Source organism: Sphaeramia orbicularis, chromosome 12, assembly GCF_902148855.1.
Source record: "Sphaeramia orbicularis chromosome 12, fSphaOr1.1, whole genome shotgun sequence".
In the NCBI taxonomy this organism is placed as follows: Eukaryota; Metazoa; Chordata; class Actinopteri; order Kurtiformes; family Apogonidae; genus Sphaeramia; species Sphaeramia orbicularis.
Genome location: NC_043968.1, coordinates 50,377,692 through 50,400,628, shown reverse-complemented (window position 1 = coordinate 50,400,628; position 22,937 = coordinate 50,377,692). Strand labels below are relative to the sequence as shown.

The following is a 22,937-nucleotide window of genomic DNA, read 5'->3' as shown; positions in this document are numbered from 1 at the left end:
AGAAGGATAGGAAAACTGCTGCTATCTCCCTGGGGTGCACCACCCTAGTTTGCAGGGGTGTGGTGTTCAATGTCCCCAAAATAAAATTGTAATTAATACAACAAAACAGTCTGCGATGGCAAGTGGAATCCTACACTACTGTATATACATTAACTCCGTTGCACATGCATAGTGGTCACTACAGTGGACAGCTGTTCTCTTGTATATTCATGGATTTTGTTATTTTAGTTCCATATCAGCGAACAAAGTGGACACTCACACTGCAAAAATCTAATTTTGACCAAGTGTATTTTTCTCATTTCTAATCCAAATATCTTATTGCGCTTAAAATAAGACAGAATCACCTAAAGAGGAACTTTTCAGTGAGATGTAAGAACTCATTTTTAGACAATAGATCTGCAAATTCTTATTTCAAGAAATCTTACCAAGATAATTTTCACTTGTTCCATTGGCAGATTTTTCTTTCTTTTTTTTTTTTTCTGCTTGCATTAAGCAAAAAATTTTTTACTCTTTAGGTGATTATGTCTTATTTTGAGTGTGATGAGATATTTTGACTAGAAATGAGAAAAATACACTTGGTAAGATTTAGATTTTTGCAGTGCATGCACCATCACATACACTGCAATTCATACCATTACTGTAACTTTGCTGTTCTTGATAAACCTGATCTGCACTAACATGTTTGAAAGTAAATCAATTGCTTGTTATTGTTATTAAACTGTAATTAACAGGTTTTTGTGGGGTTTTTTGCATATTATCTCCATGACATGAGTAATGACTAGTATTAGTGTATGTTAAAATGTGAGAAAACATCAGATTAGCTGCATTAAAAATGTTTTCATTTCATAGTTTTCACACAGTTTATCAGTAAAGACGTTTCTTTGCTTCAAAAATGTAATGCATGGTGTCCAGCTGAGTGAACATTTATGCAACTCCATAAAAAAGGGGTTCATAAAAACTATTTCAATCACATTGTTTTTTTTTTTAATGCCTTGAGGAATAAAAACACTCACGAATAAAAATCTTGATTAAGGCTATTATAATTCATGCACAAAAGGGTTAAAGGTGCCGAATGTACGATTGTGGCCAAAACTGGTACTGCAATCACATTCAAAATACTGTAGAACGTGGTATCCTCTCTGCCTCCTGCCTCCCAGACTAGGGGTTGCCAGATCCAGCATGAGTTTCTACTACTAGCGTTTCCACTAATCCTTGCCACCACACCATAAATTTCATACAAAAAATGGTGATTGGGAGACAGGTGATGGGTGGAGCATCAGACTAAAACACACAATGACAACATAAACATCATTTAGGGGCTGACACTTGGCTTTTCAAATGCAAATATTCTGGCTGGACTACTACTGTCAGTGATATCAGTATTTGAAATGAACATGATTCCTTAATGTCTGGTGACAGTCAGGGCCATTTTATAATTACTTTGAACATAATTCCTACATACTGCACCTTTAACCTGAATGTTACACAGATAAATGACCATTCCTAAGAGTAGAGTGTCAAGATGGAAATAAGAGAGGCAAAATTAAACTGAACAATGACTATAAAACTGTATGATCACATGTCTGATTCAAGGGTTAACAGATATGAGGGTCATTATACATAGCCTAAACAAAAAAACACAAAACAAGGCGAAGAAGCACTACACTGATATTTAGCCTTTAGCTTTGTTAATGACACACACCGTGCCATTGTTTAGCAACTTACACAATGTCACCACATTTATATCTGTCTGATTTTGGACATATAATGGTGTTGAACCTAGACCTGATTAACTGAATCAACCCCAGATCATAACACTGCCCCCATACGCAAGGGTTTTTCTTAACCGGGGAACAGGGACGCTGCGCCCTCATACTTTCGGCTAGCGCCCCCTTACCGAAATTCTGTATTTTTTATTTTTTTTTACCCCGAAGCTCACAGTTAAGTCATACACTTATAGTTACATGCAACACAGTACTTACACAACATGCAATCTTTCCAAAAACGATCTTTTCCCGGCAAAACTACCACAGTAACAACACATGACAATGTACCAGGTCATCAACGATATAATTATTCCAAAACTATCGTAAACATAGTAGGTAGACCGTCTGACAGTTCAAAACAACACAAACTGGTGACATTTTTACACTTCTAACAGAAGAATAAGTTACTCTTCTATTGGTTGCTTTAAAAAATTGCAGGAGGGCCACTAGAGTTACAATATCCCTCTCAGATAGCCTCAGAATGTTCCATTTTTACCTCAATTTTTCAGAAGGGAAACCTCCCCTTCTGCACCATCCCCCCCACTTGGTCGCTTCGCTCCCTCACCTACCTGTGCTCCCTCTTACTAATTTTTTCTAGAAAAGCCCCTGATACGCTTGTACTATATGCACTAGGTATGATGGGAAATCACTTCATTCACCTCTCTTCTCATCCTGATATGTCCATGACTCTAGAACAGGGTCAGTCTGGACTCATCGGACCACATGACCTTTTTCCATGGAGACACAGTCCAATATTTGTGCTCTCTATCAAACTGGTGGTTGTTTAACCAGTGAGAAGCTGCTGCATCAGCTAGAGTTAAAGGACTTGTTTACACCTGAAACATATTAGCCACTGCAGTAAAGATCTGATCGGAGGATCTGAATTATTTGATTAATTAACCCATAAAGACCCAAAGAGCAAGTGGTGAGCAAATATCATCAACTGATCTAAAATGTTTAATAACTTCTGAACCACTAAACCTATTGATATGTTGAAATATTTCAGGTAAAATACAGTTTGTCATCTTTTCATGGTCATCTAATATGACCCATTTGGACATTCAGATGCTCCGTAATTACCGTGGAAACACCATCATCTTCTGTATCGATTCACCTGTAAAACCCATGGAGTTTGATAAATGACAGTGGATGTGGACAGTTGGGTTATGTTCAGTTGCTGATATTTTTGCAGGAAAAAGTCACTTTTTCCACAGTTTTCACTGTTTTGATATAATAACCTTTGAATTTGCTCTGTCCTTTAATGAACAGCTACATGATAAGTGAATTAAATGTAGGAAAATAGTTGATTTTCACTGAAAAAAATGCAAAATTGCAGAAGATAATATTATATTAAATGGGGATAAATTGCTTAAGAGAGGTTGAATAGAGACAAATTCATTTAGGAGCTGCCACAGAAGTAGCACTGGGTCTTTATGGGTTAAATCCAGGACTTTTTTTGTTGGCCACACAGTGCATTTTCTAATATAGAAACACTGACGTCATAACAGACAATGATAATGTTTACTATAAGCCTTTTCATTATCATTTTAAGTAGTAACTCAAATCTCTCTGAGCCAAAATCTAGAATTGGATAGTTTTTTTCTGACCATCAGTGAAGAACCTGAAGGTCTTATACATTAAAATTAATATCAGCTGATAGACGCAGCTGCTTAATAGAAAACTAATATTATTCATTCATAGTTTTGAAAATATTTATAAAAGTCAGAAAAATGGTGATGACAATTACAAAGTCATTTCTCTTAGGACAGTTTTGATACAGTACAGTTTGTTGTCCCCTTAGGAAAACATGTATCCAACCCCAGCGCTGTTAGATATCGCTGCATATTCAATAATAAGTCAATGGAAAGCAGATGCAGCATAATAAAATATAAAATTCAGTTTCCTACCAGATATGAGGGAGAAAAAGCAACCAGCTGTCACATTAAGGAAGCTGTGATTTGGGTATTTAAGTAATAAAACAGATAACTGACACTGTCACCAAACACTGAAAAACAAAATACCCGCTCATAATAATCTCTTCAAAGACCAGACAACAACGTTATCTGTTTTGTTTTTTAATTTCACCGTGAAATAACCATCTGAATAGAGGCTTTTTAAGTTTTTGTCAGTGGAAAGCCTCAGATCTGTTCTTTTTGAATGTTTTCATTGTTAGTTGCTTCCAATAAGCTGATATAAAACAGAGAAAAGCAAGAAATCTGAAAGCTGAAAACAGGAAAGGGTTGGTATATTTGCTTCATAAACACCACTTTGTCAGATGGACTCACTGTACTGCAGTTCAGTGTACACAGCTGCAACACAGTGAATTAATACGTCATATGCTGCAAATTATTGTATTTAGAATGATTTATAATATTAAGGAAAATGAATGAAAACTAAAAGTACATTCAGTGCGAGCTCATATTTTTGTTAGGGGACCTTTCAGTGTTATTTTTGTTTTCTGGCGTCACAGAGGTGTTCTCACTGCTGAAACAAAAAGTGTGACCTACTTACCTGTTTAAGTCCTTTTTGTCCCCATTTGTAAAAGCCTGTAGGCAGGAAGGAAGGCATTAGAGAGGAGGGAGGATGGGGAAAGAGCATGGCAGCGTGAAAGATGGAGGGAGAGAAATATATATAAATATATAGAGTGTTGTGCACATGTGTGGCTCTGGCTGTCACATGTGACCTGCTATAAATCAAAGTGTCCGTCAGTTTAAGGACAGAAATGTCCCTTGGTCTCCACCTCTCCGTGCCTCATTTTCCCATAAATGACTTTTCAAATCTCTTGCTCTTCTGTCACAGTGATGTGGTTCAGAGTGGGTCATTGTGCACCATCTCCCCTGCACCGTGGCCCCTCTTGTTCACTGTAAACCCTCTTTTTTTCTGTCAAAAGGCTCTAATTTCCTGGAAGCTATACTAGCTCACCCCATTTTTTGGCCCTCCGCTTAGTTCCCTGTGATGTATCGATTGAGGGTAGTGCCAATTATCCCCCCCCACACACACACACACAAACACACACTTTCCTGCTCTCGTCTTGCGACCTAAATTCCCCCAAGTGTGCTCATTAATTAGCTGATGCAAGTCTGCATTCCCCGGGGAGGGAGGGAGATGGAAAAAGCTCATTAAAGGACACATCAATAAGGTAGGATTAATCTTCCATTGGTATGTGTGATCCATTGCTTTGGTTGTGTGTGGATGTGGAATAAACAGGTGAACAGGTGTGACAGCTCTTCATCTTTGTTTTCTTCACTGCTCCCCTGATGCAACTGGAACATGGTTTGCCTCGTCCTTGTCCATGTTTTGTTTTGGTCAGTGTCATTCTCCACGTCACCCTCGTCTTCTTTCCACTGGTCTTTCTTTGGGTTATTAGTGGGAGAAACATGGCTGGATAAGACCATATTATTTTTAAATATGATAGCTTAGTCTGTTTTCTCGTCAAACATCATTGATTTGTTCCTGCAGATGTATTATTATAAAAAAAATCAGGGCTTTTATTGAATAAATAAAAATACAACATGCAGCTTGAAAATCATTGTTAAACCATTTGCTATTTAAGGTAGAATTTCAATATAACAGTCCTTCAACATGACCTTCTAATATTCTGATCCTGTTACTGGATTTTTTATTTTTTTTTTGTTACTCAACATGTTGCTTTTTGTTGTCATAAATTTAAATATATTTTCATTATTAAATTAAGAAAGGAAACATTTTGTGTCTTTTGGCAGATTTTTCCCTCATATTTGAGGGACAATAACACATGACAATGGCTTTACAAGTCACATTTATGACAAATGAGTTTCCACTTGTTTGTTACAGGGTGGCCATGCCTCAGGAGGTAGAGCACGTTGTCCAATAACCGAAGAGTTGGCAGTTCAAATCCCACTCTGTCCTAGTCATGTGCTAGTCCTTGAGCAAGACACTTCACCCACCTTGTCTCCAGTGTCGCTCACACTGGTGCATCTACACTACGAGTCCGTATGAATGTTTGGTGGTGGTTGGAGGGGTTATTTTGGCATGAATTGTCAGCTTGCCCCAGGGCAGCTGTGGAAACAAATGTAGATTACCACCACCAGAGTGTTATTGTGAGAGTGGATGAAGAACAGCTCAATAATGTAAAGGGCTTTGGGTGCCTTGCAAAGCGCTATAGAAATCTAATCTATTATTATTATTATTATTATTATTATTATTATTATTATTATTATAGTGGTACAATAATTAGAATAAATTCTAAAGATGGATAAACAGCAAATATGTGTGATTACATACTACACTATTTATAGATATTATGGAAGAATATGTGCCCCATATATTATTAAAGCTACAATTACGGCTTAGTTCAAAAAAAAAAAAAAAAAGTACACACTATCTGGATATATTATGGAAATGAGTATCTGCCTGTGTTACAAATTAAACTGAGCATTAATCGGGGTTCCTACAGGTTTCTACAAGTTAAATTTAAGAATTTTAAAGGCATTTTTAAGACTATTTAGAACAGAATTTAAGGCCCATTTCACAGCCATACTGGCAAAAATTTGTGACTCCTAGAATTTAGGAAAATGTATTTATTTACTGCAATGTCTTCCTACTGTTCTGAGTCATTTCTCACCGGGGGCTGCAATGTTAGCAATACTTTGTTCCTAATTTCAATATAAATTGTCAGGTGGGGAGCGGATGGAACTGAGTAGACTGTTATTTTCTGTACAGCTTGGACACAAACACAACACAGCAAACAAGTTTATGGCAACATAACTTAAGACCTACTATATCAAATTTAATACCATCTAAAAACATTTTAAGGTATTAAATGCAGAATTGTAAATTCAAGATGTGTAAAGCCCTGCGGGAACTCTGATTAATCTACAAGCAGAACAAGAAAAAAATTCAGTTGACAAATACTTTCATAGTTGATCATTTCAGGGATTTTTTCCAACAAAAAAAATCTAAAGATTAACTCTTTTTTTCTGTCACATTTTTTGGTAAATGTCATCATATATTAGACTGGAAAATGATCCCATTTAAAAAGAAACAAACATAATCACACAGTGGCCTCTGGGACATTATAAAATGCTCTTTGGACAGGACTGACTTATCACATGAATTGATCTGAAGGGATAATCAAGTCAAATCTTGCATTTAGTTTCTAAAATACAAGTGTTGCCTTTTGCTTTTCTTCTATTATTAATTGGTAATTTCTACTGTCAAATGGTTGGCTTAAGAAAAAATGGAATTCACAGTTGCATACTGGTGGTTAAATTTTTTAAAACTTGATGATATTTAAAGAGCAAACTGTCAGATTTAGCAACAGAAACACTCGTAGAGTACAGGCACAATGTTTTTATTAGTAACAACTGATTTCCCAAAACATTATCAAAGTACATAAATATCGACAGGTAACTGGTGTTATACAGTACAGGCCTCTTGGTAAACTTAACTATTAGCTAATCATCAAATTAATGCCAAATGAGGGCACAAGCGGTTGTTTGTGTGGGGTTGAGTTAAGGCTTTCCTACATTCATTTCATGGCACAGTTCCAAACATTACACCAGCGTTTCATCCATTACAGCATCCCATTTAATAAAGTAGCAAAACATTCATTCTGCCAGATTTCATTTCATTGTGCTCAGTTTCTGGAAACAACCCAAAGTACCAAAAAAAAAAAAAAAAAAAAAAAAAGCAGGCACAAACACCATCAACTCATCAGTAAAATGCAGTATTTTCCTAAACTGTGCCATGTTCACATATTGTGTCCAGCCTCCACTTAACTAACACCATATGGGCTCCCCATAGTGTTTATCATGTAAGGCTACAGGCGTGTAGCACCGGTGTTCGCCAAGATCACAGCTTCACACAGCGAGGCCTGCAGTGCTAAACTCTATCTACAGTAGTAAGGAGACGACAGAAAATTGCATTGATAAGCATAATAATAGAGCCCGGCCAGAAATGGCACATTTCAGTTTCTCACATTTTGCATTGGTGACTCATAAGACAAACTTGTTCAATGGTTAACACTGCCCAAATATGAGACCAATTACCTTTTACTTCAATTACATCTGAATATTCACATGACTAGATAACAATATAAAGTCAGTGATCTGCAGTAAGATTTCATTTACTTCTGAGTCACACACACACACTCAAAAAGTGAGGTTGATGGCATGCATCACACGTTGAAGGAACAGATGGAGCTGTACATTTCACAAGCTACTTACTCCAAATGTTGATGCTGAAAATGAGGATGACAAATTAAGAGTCATGTTACCTAAAGTTTTTTTTTTTTTCTTTATACCCACTTGAATCAAATCAATGATATATATTTACTTTAGCCTTAAGTCCATTAATGGTCAGGGCTCAGATAAGGTTCATTGTGATGAAATTAAACCTACAAAATGTTATTGTGTAATTTTAATAAAGGCTGTATAACAATTTGTTAGTTCAATTGTGCAATGCATTGCATTTCTGGAATGATTGTCCAGTTGTCATAAAATTGTGCATAAAACAATCTAGAGCTTAATTTGTGTTCATTGTAGTTTAAATATGAAATACAATAATTTCATTATTCTTTTCTAGTAAATAATCAGGAGTTGATCCGCTTAGTGGCAAACTACATAGAACCAAAAGAAAACTGTTTATCCAAATCAATGGGGAAAATCTTGACTTTGTCAAATAATTTGTGCCCTGCTGCTGTAAACAGTAAACCGCAGTGAGAGGAGCAGAGCTTCAGAGTTCAGTCGACAGATCCAAAGTGTCTGCTGCTCAGTCTGAGTCTGATAGATTCAAGCCAGAAAACAGATGGGGAGGGGGGGGCTCTCTCAGCAGCCAAGAGGAAAACTAGTGCTTTGAAGTGGATTGCAGTGATTACTTCCTTCCATGTCCCTGGCACACAGCGCGTGACAAAACACCGCTGACAGCCATGGCCATGAACCTCCTGCTCAGTTTATGCTTAAAAATAATAATCAGACCTGTTTGACGAGCAAAAGGTGGTGTGGGACATAACCTGGGGGGGCTTCAAATGTTTTCATCACATCTTGGTAGAACACATGCCCATATGTACAGTCATGAAAGCAGTTCTGGTCCCTGTAATCATTCCTTTGTCCAACAGGTGACAGTCCATGAAAGGCTGAAAAGTTGTCAGACAGAAGGATGACACGTACTAACAGTTAAAATAATGGGCTACTAGCAGACATTTTCATGTATAGTAATGACAAAAATTACTGTAGGGATGAAAGGGATTAAAAACACTACAAAGAGGGGCTTAAACTCTACCTGTTTTTTCTCTTCTGTGCAGCTGGCCAATTAGAGCAACATGTGAGCAACATTGTGTCAGTTTAACTGAATACAAATCTGAAAAACGTAAACCAGTCCGTTCTTAGAATGACCTGTATATATAAAATGTAGACTTGAAACAGTGCATCATGTGAAAACTCAACATGTCACAAATATTCACTTGATTGCATATTATAAAGATGGATGTCACTGCCCATCGCATAAATTCCTCCTCTATTCTATTCAATGAGACTTTAGCCTAACTAACACTAAATACAGAGCCGATATGTTTCTCCAACATTTCTAATTAATTCGTCATTACAATAAAGGCAAAGGATTGACGGGCTGCTAATCATGGTCCTGAAACAATCACATGTGCAGTTATAGACCAATCACAATCAAAGGTACATGTGATGTAGCTACGTCTCAACTGCTTGGAGTCATATAGGAAACATCACTGCAGTATCCATCTATTTGTACAGTCTGAAGTAATACGTATTTTGTAATCATTTCTTGCACTTTGTAATACACACCTTGTATACAATGTGTAGAATTACTCTGCATTTTATGTTTATTACACATTACAGTGAATATTGAAAAATGTGGCACTTGGTACTTTTTACTGTGGTGAGAGTAATAATTAACTAAAATGAAGGTTTTTAGAGAGTTTTTTTTTTTTTTTTTTTTTTTTTTAATGTTGCTACAGCTACTAAAAGGGCAGCTTTTTTAATATGTAATTGGTACCACAAAAAATAATGATTTATTACAAAGACGTGGAAATGTTTATGCATAACAGAGTGAATATTTGTCACGTCAAGTTTTTACATAATGGTATTGTTTACATGACTTTTAATGCGGTACTTTCTGCGCCACAACTTAAATTCCATTCACATCCATTGTACTTATGTGGCAGTAGAAAGCTCACAGACACATCTCTAAACCAAAACTGTAAATAAATAACATTATCAAATGTAACTTTGTACTTGATAACCACCTTTTCTATTCATTCTGTGTGATGTAGAAAGATGTCCAGTTTTCACCTAGATTTATGTTATAGAAATATTTCATGGAAATAGAAGAGATGTGAGAAGATACTAACTCCAGCTGGATTGGTACATTTCATATAAAGCTGCTGAAGTGTTTTGGATCTCAATATGAGAAATGTTCAGAAGTTGCTCCTGTATAGAATAGGAATGCATAAGAGTCTGCAGCAGAACATGTTTTAATACAAGCTGGCTGTGTTTAATTTTTGAAGGTTCCGTTCATTAGCATTAGGAAAATGCTAATCAACTTAACGCTGACAGCCAGGGGCAGAAGGAGAGCGGGTCTGCAGGGCAGGTCGTGTTGGACAGACTGAAAAGGTAAAAGGTGGCAAAGACAGAGAGGTTAAATAGTAATGACCTGTTGAGGCGGAGTTCATTTGGCTAGTCGTCATTTAAGGGTCTATTTATTGAGGACTCCCTGGTTGGACGGCATGTCCTGTGGACTGTCAGGGACGTCGGAGGACTGACTGCTGGTGTGGAGAGAAACACGAGGTGCACATCCTCCCTCCAGCTCTTCATCCTTGAATACATAGAAGAGAGTTAAGATGCCATTTAATCATAGTAATTACACACAGCTAAGAGTGGGCAATCTGACAGTCTTAGATCGTGGACAGCCTTAATTTGTCAAACGATTCTGCTTTTCATGAGAATTGTGCGGAATGCATCAATAATAAATAACAGCACTGTCACATTTTTCCCTCCTCCGCTAATTTTCATTTTAATTTGGCCATGTATCAGTGTAATTATGGTATTCTACAGATGGCATATTATGGGTCGTTTGGTACTGCCGGGCTACAGAGTGTATTAAAGTCTGTATACTGTGATATGTATGTATGTGTGTATGTGTGCCTGTGTTAGAACTACAAGTAATTTATTGGTTCGCTTTAACCTGCAGGAGTGGACATAGTCTTCACTTCATAGCAGATTTGTTTTTCTTTAAACTTATGTCTTGTTTGCAATCCGTCCCACATGATGCAGGAATGCAGAGATTTTTCTAAACATTATCAGCAGCTCACACAGTCTCACCTGTGGAAAAACTTGCTGTAGTTTGGTTCCAAGAAGCCTATATTTTGCAAAAGTTTAGGAAAATTGTAATTAAGATTATGGATCTTTATTATTTTCTTTATTCTTTACTCAGGATGCATAATTGAGATCAAGATGTCATTTGCAAGAGGGACCTGAGAATAACATATTTATAGCATTAGTTTAAACAGTTGCAAATATTACTAAAAAAAATTTTATGCAAGTAGAAACTAACATTCAGCTGAATGCCTTTGAAGCTACGAGTTCATAGTTCACAGTGTGCAGCAGTTGATTTCAGTACTAAAGTCCATAGCAATGGAAACCAGTTTTCCCCAGTTCAGTGTTAATGTGAGCAGCTTTTAAAGCCAGTCTGTCCTGTGACCTGGTGCCAAGATGATGAGCTCTATACTCAACTCAACAAGTTCATTTGGATAAACAAGGCCTTGTAGTATGCAGGTGCGCTCCAGTTGACAGTGATCTTTTGACAAGATCACCCAGTCCAACACACAACTCAATGAATCAATCCTTTTTTATTCTTCTTTTTAAAACCAAATAACAATACCTGACCAATATTTTCCTCTGCATTTGGTTTATGTTAGATCTATCAGAAGAAATGTTTGCTAACTTGTTGGTCATCAAATATGTAATTCTGCCTCATCTTAAGAATATTCTATTCATTTTCAACTCAGTCTTCCACTTAAAAAATATCATTTTACTTCCACTTGGTGACCTTGGAGCTCAGTTTTAATTAATTCTACACTAGATTTAATGGTACTATTGATGACTTAAAGCATAAATGGGCCTGGCTCCAGGATGAACCTTAACCTCTCCTTGTATATTAGCCAGAGAGAAACTTCAGCCCTTCCCAAGTGTGGACTTAACGAAGAGGTTTTGTTATTAGCTGAATAGCACAGATGTGAAGAGATTAGTTCATACAGATCACCCAGTAGAGTCCACCCTTATGCTCATGAGGTTCGCACCGTGTCTGCAGTCTCCTCCCCTTCTGTGTGCTCTCCATAGCGATTGTAAAGCTCCATGTCAGACAGAGCACTTTCCACTGCTTCCTCTTCATAGTCAGTGTGGTAGTCTGACTCCTCTGAAGAGGGGAAGGAGTGGACAACAGGAAAGAGAGAGGCACATAGTGGGTGAAGAGGTGATGGATAAAAGTGGATGTGCAGGTGAACAAGCAATTCAGGAAAGCCAAACAGTACAGTGTGGTGAGGAATGGTTACAGAGGACGAAAGAGGAGGATGGAAACATTCTAAAAAAAAAAAACAAACAAGGTCTTTACTTAACAATTTACGCTTACTCATATTATATCCATCCTTCTTTCTAAAGAGAATGTAAACATGTAACTTGTTTATATGGTTAGACTTTACTGCCTTTTTTGAGATAGCAGTATGTTCACACAGCAGGTGTACGATGTTCACATAAGAATAATAGATAAACACAAAATGTATTCTGCAACAGGATTCAATTTCCTCATCTATCTGAAACTGATGTACTCGCTAATAGAGCATGACAACAAAACAAAAACTCATCCAAAAGCAAATAAGAGCAAACAACCCAGACAAGGGCCAGTAATGGCATGTTCCTCCCAGGTAATGAGTGTTAGTGAAATGACAGTAGAGAGATTGTATGACTATAGGTGTGGCTCACAGAGAAAGTGTTGGTTTGTATCGATTGTTTTACCATCCACAAGAGCAGGTTTGACGGGCTCGATGCGAGACACTATTTCTGCCAGGTCAGTGAAGGAAGCATTGGGACATGTCACCACCTGAAAGATGTAGAGATTACACACATCAGACTGGAACAGACAATGATGTTTCCCCAAAAAATAAGCACAGTATGTGACTTAAAAGTGGGGGCATACAGTCGCGGAAAAAATGATTAGACCACCCTTGTTTTCTTCAATTTCTTGTTCATTTTAATGCCTGGTACAACTAAAGGTACATTTGTTTGGACAAATATAATGATAACAAACAAAAATAGCTTATAAGAGTTTAATTTCAGAGCTGATATCTAGCCATTTTCCATGGCTTTGTTGATAATAACCAAAATCACTTCAGTTCTTACATCAATAGCTATGGCACTGTACTGACAAAAACAGTGCTTTTAGGCATTCCATGTTTTCTTTTCTGTCTGCTTTAGTCACATGGTACACACAGGAGTGAGTACTTGATTGCATAACCATTATTTTTGATGATTTTTGATGGTCTAATAATTTTTTTCCGTGACTGTATATACAGTGGACTTAAATTTTTTTTCGGTTCAGCTGCATCTAAAATGCAGGAGTAGTCCGACATTTAGTGTAGTTTTAGAGTGTGGGAAGATAAATGTAACCTTCTCAAGTTTTTAGTGACATCCGGCGTTTTACAGTTTGTCAGTTCTCTAAAGTAGGCAGTTTTTTCTTCATCATTTAATATTTTTCCATCTTTTTCTAAAGTATTGGTTTGACATGAATTCTCCATTTTGTTGTGTTCTTCAATACTATTTTGTGCAATATTACTTAACATACTATGGGGAATTCAGTAAGTGGCGAATCATGCATCCCCTGAGAACTGCACCATACGTTTGTGCCTGAAAATATGTGTTCATTAACTGCATTCACTAATGCTCAAAGTGTAGGATGGCTATTGCTTTAAATAAAACCACAAAATGAAGAATCACTCTGGTATTTATCTGAAAGCCAATCTTCAGCCAACACAAGTCTGCAATAATAACTGCAGCTCCATTATTCAAGTGGTACCTTCTTTATTATCAATCCTTAATGATGTTCAGGTCTGGGCTATTTTCTCTCCAGAAAATACATCTATTCTGTTTCATTTGCTGTTCTTTCTCATTTAGCTGTGTTTTATCTTTTATTTTGCACTTTTTTTTGGACGATGGTGGAGCAACATGTCTCCTAATGTAGGCGTACAAAACTACAACAAAACTGAAGTCATAAAATTTTAAAAAATTACTAATACTTCATTCTTAAGTTGTTCTCCCTTCAAATGAGGATGCTGAACTTTACCAGAAGCCAGTATTATTATTATCCAGATGAGTCAAATCATAATTAGTATATGTTTAGACCAAATTTCACACCAATTTTCTTATTACAATGGTTCTTCAGGTTTCAACAAGTTAATTTTATACCTTTGTTAAGACCATTATGAATGTAACTGAATCTGTTTCATGTGTCCTGTGTAAATATGTTTCACCTTTAAGGTTGTAACAGTGCTGTTGTGCTGGGGCCAGAGGTTGTGATGTTGCTGATGTGAATACAGAATACTGGTTAATAATGGAAGCTTTATACTGTGGTTTTATGTTTTTCTGACTTCCACTGTGATTCTGAAGCCTTTAAACACAAAGTCCTCACTATGTGCCCGTGCAGCCAGTTCCTAAGACATTATTTAAAAAAAAAAAAAAAAAATTCAATGACGCACTAAATCCAGACCAGACAAATTATATGCAAAGCATTTTAAGGTATCAAATTCAGATTATTGGATATGTGATTTTGTATGGACCTGCTGTAACACAGATACTGGCATTCATAAATTTTCTAATAAATTTTAAAGATACAGTTTCTCCATCATTTAACTAAACTGGATCTCCGACTGGATCAAACCTCTTTCTTTCTTTCGTTTCTCCTCCAATATTCAAGTACATTCCTGAATGCTTTTCTCGCCCCCTGGTTCTTACATTGTTTTTGCTTTCCGTGTTGTGGAACTCCTCTTGGTGTCGATCTTTCAGCATTTTCTCCACCACTCCACTGCGACCCCACACGTCAAATACAGTCTTGCCATGCTGGTAGCCCACCTCCTACAGACAAACACAGAAATACTTAAATATTCATCTTACTATCTCCTCTGATCAATACAATATTGATGCACTGCTAACAAGTAAAAAAATAAATGTCTATGGTACATAGAGTGCAATGGTTCATGATAGATTATCAGACTGGATCAGTTTTCAGATCACAAAAAGGGAGACAAATATAAATTGTAGTTTCTCACATAATAAATAGAGAGCAAATTAGATATTTATTATTCAAGGAACTACAATAATGCCAAAAGCATAAAACATATATCCACATCCACATAGCCTTAAATTAAGACCAAATTCAATATATTTACTGTTGAGGCATGGATGAGGCATGATGATACCAACAACAAACATCCAAATAGATTTGGTAGCAGATTTAACAAACATTTTTGTAACTTTTCTTCAAAAATTCAAATGTGTGTTCATACAAAAACACTGATTATTACTAACCTAATATTCCTCTAATCTCAAAGTAAATTGTATTAAACTACTAGACTGTTCTTTTTTCAACAAAATCTACAGTTGGCTTTTTTTTTTTTTCTAAACGTTCTTTTTATTGAACATTTTCAAAATTGTAACAGTCCAGCACAGTACATACTGGTTGTATGAAATATATAGTAAATCCAAAATATGTCCACAGCAATGATCTCAAAAATCCTTATTAGGTCTATTTCAGGCAGTTGCAGTCTGAGTTCGCAGATACTCCAACCACTTGGCCAAACTCTGCTGTAAAGACGTCCTTCTGATTGTTAATATAAAATCTTTGTCTTTCCAGGGAAATATAGTGTGATATCAAAGACTCCCACAGATGTACTGAAGAAGGTTCTTCTCCTACCCATTTGGTCATAACAGTCTTTCGGCCCAGCATAAACTACAGATGGCTTTTAATTGGGCAAGACGTTTCACCCTCCTTGCTTCCAGTGTCGCTCACACTGGTGTATCAATGCGTATGAATGTTTGGGGGTGGTCGGAGGGGCCGTAGGCGCGAATTGGCAGCCATTCTTCCGTCAGCCTGCCCCAGGGCACCTGTGGCTACAGATGTAGTTCACCACCACCAGAGGGGGAATGGATGATGAATAATGGGTCAATAATGTAAAGCGCTTTGGGTGCCTAGAAAAGTGCGATAGAAATCTAATCCATTATTAATACTATTATTATTATAGATGACTGAGGGCCAAGGCAACATGTGGACAGTCAGGTCCTTAGATCTGATATCACCTCTGACAACTAACTTTTGAGTAGTAACTATGAAAATGGAGACACTATGTTTAAAATGACTGTATTTCCTAAATGGTTAATGTAATTTTTGTAGAACTTCTTGAATTAAAGCCGAAAGTCTTCTAACACATCTTAATTTCCCTGCTATTTTATCTGTCCCTGTCTGCAGAATTACACTAAACCATGAGCCAGTTTTTATTAAACTTGGTAGAAGGCCCATGAAAGAGCCTCTAAAATGTTGCCACAGATCCATACTCAAAGATACAAGAACTCAGAGGGCGCAGCTTCTCTTTTCTTCTACTGCTGTTGCATTTACATACTGTAGCTTAACATGTAAATGGGCTCATTTCATGTAAATCACCATTCATGGCTGTGAGTGATGAAAGTGAATTATTCCACACTATGATGATTGATTCGTCCATTATCTTGTGAATATTCAGTTTGGCGTTATGGGATAGCAGACTAAACTATGATCATTAAACTCTGAATACAACTGTGGATCACATGTATCCTGAACCATGGGGGTCAGTTCTAATGGATCACACATCCATTATGGTCCATAACACCACTCGTACACAGGAATACGGCTAAAGGAATTACAAAAAATTCTGGATATATTACTCATTTACAAACACACAAAAAGAAATCCTCCCCCTCTGGGGAAAATCTTCCAAATTTGAGTGGAACACAAGTAAAAATCAGAACCATGTTAAAATGTTGAACTTACAGCAATCTCATCAAACTTCCCAAACTCCAGTGTTCGGTATCTGTCAATCGGAGGCCTAATGTACTCGCAGTAGTCACTGTTCTTCACAGACTCCAGCTGCCTCACACAGCACACGTAAGCAAGACGAGTCTGAATCTCTGCCATGTTTAACACCTGGAACATGTGTAGGCAAGAACATACGTACAGTGCCATTGATTAACACCTCCTCATTGCTATTCAAAAGGATTATTTTTAAAATGCATCGTCTTACAGAATGCAGTATCTGTATTTAAATCAATCCATTACCTTTACTTTCTCAGCGAGGGGGTTGAGGCGTTTCCATAGCAGCCACCAGCCTGAAAGTGAGTCGCCATAATTAGTGAGGTTGGTTTCATCCCGGCTTCCCACGTCAATAGCTATCACCACCTTGGCCCCCATGGAGCGTGCTACATCAGCTGGGATAAGAGGAAACAAAGATGGGAAAAGAATAAGGACGAGAAATAATCAATCACACAGTTAGGTGAAAAATATAATGGTTCTTATAAACAAGCAAAAACAACTGATACAAGGGTAAGGGGTAAAAATGAACAAACAAAAAGTAAAAAATAAAACCTGGCAGGTTGTTGATGTAGCCTCCATCCATCAGTAAGTGTCCGTCCTTGGGGTCACACAGAGGAGGCAGATACCCCGAGAGAGACATGCTGGCACGAACGTAGCGCCACAGAGAGCCTTCAACAGCACACAGACAGCTTTAAACTTTTGTGCGTAATAAGGCAACCAAGCAATTACAAGGTTGATTCACCAATTCTTAGTCAACCTCGAGAGAAATATAGCATGCTGACTGTGCCCCTCCCCCCCAGGTGTCAAGACATACATCTGAGCTTCTGACAGGTTTCACTAGACCTATCTCTTTGCTCGTGTTGTAGATGAAAACACTTATAGGTTACCTACTTCATTTAACATTTTAACACTTGCTGCTCAACATGTCTATATGATTTTACTTTGAGATCACCACTGACTGCTTTATATAAAAGAGGATTATAACTGGCTTCAGTAAATACCTTAATGACCTACCAGAACAGGCTAGCAATTGACTTCCTGCTAAGTGCACAGGGGGGAGTGTGTTCCATGTTTGGAGAAGAATGTTGTACTTTCATTCCTAACAACACAGCACCAGATGGATCAGTAACAAGGGTCCTAGCAGGACTTAGGACAATGGCTGCAGAATTGAAGTCCCACTCAGGGATTCAGAGTCCAGTACAGGAGTGGTTAGATAAAATGTTGGGAAAATGGAAAGGGTTAATTGTCTCAGTGGTTATGTCACTGGCAGCAGTGGCAGGGTTATTGGCCCTGTGTGGCTGCTGTTGTATTCCATGTATCCGCTCACTATGTGTCAGATGTATCTCCTCAACCATAGAGAAGAAAGATTATCCAGCTGCTCTGCAAATGCCAGAATCGACCTATCCTTATTACGTATATGAGCCTGTAGAATCTACTGACACTGTTGAAGTTGTTGGTACAGCCCCAGAATATGCCAGAATACAGGAGTCATGGTTCCGTGGAACCATGGGACCACCAACACCACCACCAGAGGGAGTATACGTGAACCAAAGGCAGGAGGATAAGTATGAAAATATAATATAGACAGTCAAAGCAGTCAGAGAAATAATTGATGTATATATGTATATAGCTTTGCTAAAATATAGGAGAAGGGTCAGCTTCCACCCTCCAGGTAAGTACGCATGCAGTTTCTCCTCTAGTGAATATAATCAGTACTAGTAGAAGTAGTAGATGTGGTATAAGTATAACTATAATGGTGGTAGATATAATTGTAAGGTGGTAGATATAATTGTAAGTGCATGAATCACAAGTATAGTAGCAACACACAGACAGGATTAATAATGGCCAATGTCTCCATCACAGACTTGAGTAAAGATGACAGAGGCCACCGGGGCATACACCTCCTGATATGGACATGTGACAGAGCCAAGGACTAAGTGGACCAGAGGGGGCGCATATGTTTGTAAGACCACACACCTTGCTAATGCTGCACTTCTTAGCCCTACACTATAGGCTGGAGAAGGAGCCAGGCATGGAGGAGAATCGTATGGGACGACACTTCCTGCCCGTCCACTCGATGACGCCTCGTGTTCCTGGAACGGCGGCACGACAGATCCAGTTCCCGGACAGTCCATCTGAACCATCAACACCGAGAGGACAGCCAAGGAACCCTTGGCTTCCAGAAGCTTCAGCAGCGAGGCCACACGTGGAGCACCAGAGACCATTAGCCCGTGGGGACCATAGAGAGTTCCAGCGCTAGGCCACTCTGCCCACACATCCAGACTACAGAGCGGACGACTACACCCACCTGTCACGGTTCCTGCAACGCCCATATAACCAATATCCCAGCTTTGAACACGTCCTGGAAGAGCTGAGTGCTCTTCCCTCCCTGCGGTATAAGTGCCTGCTACGCGGCCTGTCCGGCCCGGCCAAAGTAATCCTTCGAAGGCAGCGGCAGCGTTATCACAGCCGCACTTACCAGCGAAGCAGAAGAGTACTGCTAACTGAGGTTGAAAATATGGAGGCCGAATTGCAATTATTAAGAGAACAGTCTGCCAGTCAGCAGGACCGGAGAGGCTGGGTGTATCAACCCTGGCCTAGAAGGCCTCAGGAAGCGACTCCTCCTAGGTTAGGAGGGACCATGACAAGAGCAATGAGTGGAGGGAGGAGTACAGTGGGAGGTGCTTCCCCCCAAGGACATGACCCAGACAGAAGACTGGGACAGTAAGCTGGGTGATGTGATGGCTGACAACCAAGACCATGATTATGTGCAGGTGGAGGAGGACAGAGGAGTGGACATTGATCTCAATGACGTTGACTTTTTAGATGAGATAAATGCCATTGAGCAGGAGCGTTTGTTCCGATTACAGCACATGGCACGCGATGAACTCAATAGACCCATAGACAATGAGGATGTAGATGGGCCAATGTGGGAGAACGTAGATGGACCGATGTGGCAGGACAGAGATGGACAGGTGTGGCAAATGCCTGAATGGATCGTTCAGCAGTGGCAGGACCCTGATGAAAGGGTTGATTGACACATTGTTGAACAAATGTTGGAACCCGATATCCCACATATAAACAGATGGGATGAATGGACAAAGTCACGGGACCAGAACATTCCTAAGGGAAAGACTGTGGGAGGATGGGACTATGGGGACTTTGTGGAACCCTATTGCCAGTTCATTGATGAAAAGACTGATCTAAACACTCAAAGCCCAGGTCCAAAAATGATAAACACCTTGGTGTGTGATCTACCATATCTGCAAGACTCATGGGACTCGTGGCATATGCCATGGATATTGGCCTCTGACCCTATCACACCATATGTGTCATGGATAACAACAATGGTATGCGGAGACAGCAAGAGACATTGGAAAAGGAAGCACCATGGTAAAACACTGGCTGACCAGATACGGGAGCAAGGGTATGTCAGGTATTGGGACGAGTGTATAGGTAGGCTGCATGCTTTCGCCTGGTCTCAGGAAGAGTACCAGATTCATCCTAACCTGTACATTAGAGAGGAATGGTATGACTTAGTCATACAATACTTCTTTTATCTCTGGTCAAAGGTATTCCCAGATCAGAGCAGAAGTCCCTTTAAGGTGTTTCCCGGGTCATTACAGGGAAGGTACCACATAGAGGCATTCAGCTGGATGCTTGTCACAAGCATCCTGGATGGCAATAAGGAAGTAATTTGATCCACAGCCCCCCGCCAACTCCTCCGTTGGCTAAAAATCCTCTCAGGAGGGGAAGTGTACTCTTTCCGAGGGATGATGAAAGACAGACCAGAGCCGCCACGTGCCTTACAGTTAAAAGGGGAGGGTCTCAGGCCCCGACACAGGGAATGGGACCGTATGGCTGAGAATTTTTTTTGGAGCATAGCTCGGGAATCATGTTTTGAATGGTGTGAGTGTAAAAAGGAATACAGAAAGGGGTATTAAGGACATATAAGTCCAGAAAGGGATTGAATAGGTGGTAGTAATATGATAATATAGCTGATAGCAGCTTATATACGTATATTGATAGTGCCCATCAAAGGGCAACATATGGTTTCCCTCTGATGATAACGGTTTGATAGATTGACATCACTACTCACTAGTGCATGGTTGGGAGGAATTCCACACTTTTATGCTTAGCTCCAGCAAGGAGCTTTAAGTGCCGCCTGGCCTCATACATATACATATACATATATATATATATATATATATATATATATATATATATATATACATATATACATATATACATATATACATGTACATATACATATATATATATATGTATATATACATGTACATATACATATATATATATATATATATATATATATATATATATATATATATATATATATATATATATATATATATATATATGTGTGTGTGTGTGTGTGTGTGTGTGTACGTATATGGGGTCAAGAAGCATGTCAAAACAATGCAGAAAAAAAAAAAAAAAAAAAATGTAAGAGGAAAAACCCTCATATGACAAGTGCCAGAGGAAAATGGGGAGGTGAGCCTCTGAGTGAGCCTTAAGCTGTTGACAAGTATTAGTCAATAAAGGTTTGCAAGTATTTACTCAGTTTGAAAAGTACACTGGTATTTAACATATTTACTAACCTTCACCAAAGCACTGTTCACCAAAGTACTGTAGCTTCTACTATGATTCACACAGTATAATCATGGGTGTGATCAGCTACTATACTAAAAATTATATTACCACTAATGTGATCACGTGTGCCTTACACAAAGTTGGATTTGTAAAAATGTGTTAATGGTTGAATGTCGACTTGTCACCTGGTGTGGGTTTTACCTCCCTACTGCAAAATGGGGAGGAGGTTTCCCTTGCCATGTCGCATGATCAGCAGAGGGTCTAGTAGTGACAGACACTGTGTTATTCATTTTTCAGGGTAAAACCCAGAATAACTCTGGTGGATAACTCAGCCACCATTTAGTGGCCGGGACACCATCAGTAGGTGACCCTCACTGCAGGACTTGATGGGTATGAGCAGAAAAGAAGGTTATTTATACTGTGTTTGTTATCACTGAAATGTGCACTGAGTGTTATTATGAACTAACTACACAACAGCATGTATAATGGTTATGCACGTTTGATGTTTATATAATCATGATAATTGTTTGAAGGGTGGCCGAAACGGTAGTATTGGTCTTAATTAAAGACCAAAGGGGGGAGTAATGTAGAGAATAAGGTAAATAATGTAAAGAGATACTATTTAAAGAAGGCCCTGCATGTGTCTTTCATGGAAGAAGGCCCTGCTGATGATACTGCAGGCACAAGCGTTTGTAAACAATTGTGAAAGGAGGATTCTCTGCCGGTTGTGGTATGAAGTTCCTTGACACGGCTGTTGACCTTGCAAACCATGATGGCCTTGGTAAGCCTGGTTGGTGCTGGCTTAATAATTTCTGGGCAGTATGCCCAGACCATCTAGTGAAACATTCGGCACAGCTGCGCCACTTCAGTAAAAGAAGAACCAAAACAACTGAAAAGAAGAACCAAAAACAACTGATAAGAAAAACCAAAACAACTGATGAGATGACCAAAAGTAACCTTGAGTGTGTAGGCAGCAAGTAGGGTAAATGGCACAGATGGGCCTGACCAAAGATGGTTTTAAAAAGGGAAGCTTCCGGGGGTAATAGGAACCGAGGGGTGGTTTCTGCCAGCGGAAAAGTACCCCGAAGTTTCTAGAATGCTGGAAAAAGGGAATTTTGGGAGGAGCGACCCGGGGTTTTGCGGGAAATCACGCCCCGAGCCCCGAAACAAGGTATAAAAGATAGGGAATTTTCGGCTACCCTTCAGACCATTCCCAGGTGTGTCTCCGTGTGTTTTCCTTGCTTTTGCAAATAAACACATGTATGGCTCTGAAGACAGACTGGTTCGGCTCATCATTGTCTCTGAAGATGTTCTTTCTTGATCATCACTTAGACAGAATTCTGCAGTTTAAATTAGGCGGGGAAAAAGGCGCAGACCTACAATTAAGTCTCGTCACTAGTGTTTATGTCATGTGTGAAATTAACTTCAACATCTGGAAAAACT

At 38.7% G+C, this 22,937-nt stretch overlaps 1 protein-coding gene across 2 annotated transcripts in view; it reads right to left on the bottom strand.

Annotated features, from left to right (window-relative positions):
• Positions 1-7,082: 7,082 nt before the first annotated feature.
• Positions 7,083-22,937, bottom strand: part of pnpla7a (patatin-like phospholipase domain containing 7a) — a 45,094-nt gene continuing 29,239 nt past the window's right edge. For both annotated transcript variants that reach the window (XM_030149096.1, XM_030149097.1), the window contains exons 30-36: positions 17,436-17,552; positions 17,130-17,278; positions 16,845-16,997; positions 14,777-14,896; positions 12,785-12,869; positions 12,073-12,188; positions 7,083-10,589 (exon numbers count right to left, since the gene is read on the bottom strand). In XM_030149096.1, coding sequence (XP_030004956.1) covers positions 10,470-10,589; positions 12,073-12,188; positions 12,785-12,869; positions 14,777-14,896; positions 16,845-16,997; positions 17,130-17,278; positions 17,436-17,552 — 860 coding nt within the window. In that variant the 3' untranslated portion in view covers positions 7,083-10,469. The remainder of the gene's footprint in view (positions 10,590-12,072; positions 12,189-12,784; positions 12,870-14,776; positions 14,897-16,844; positions 16,998-17,129; positions 17,279-17,435; positions 17,553-22,937) is intronic.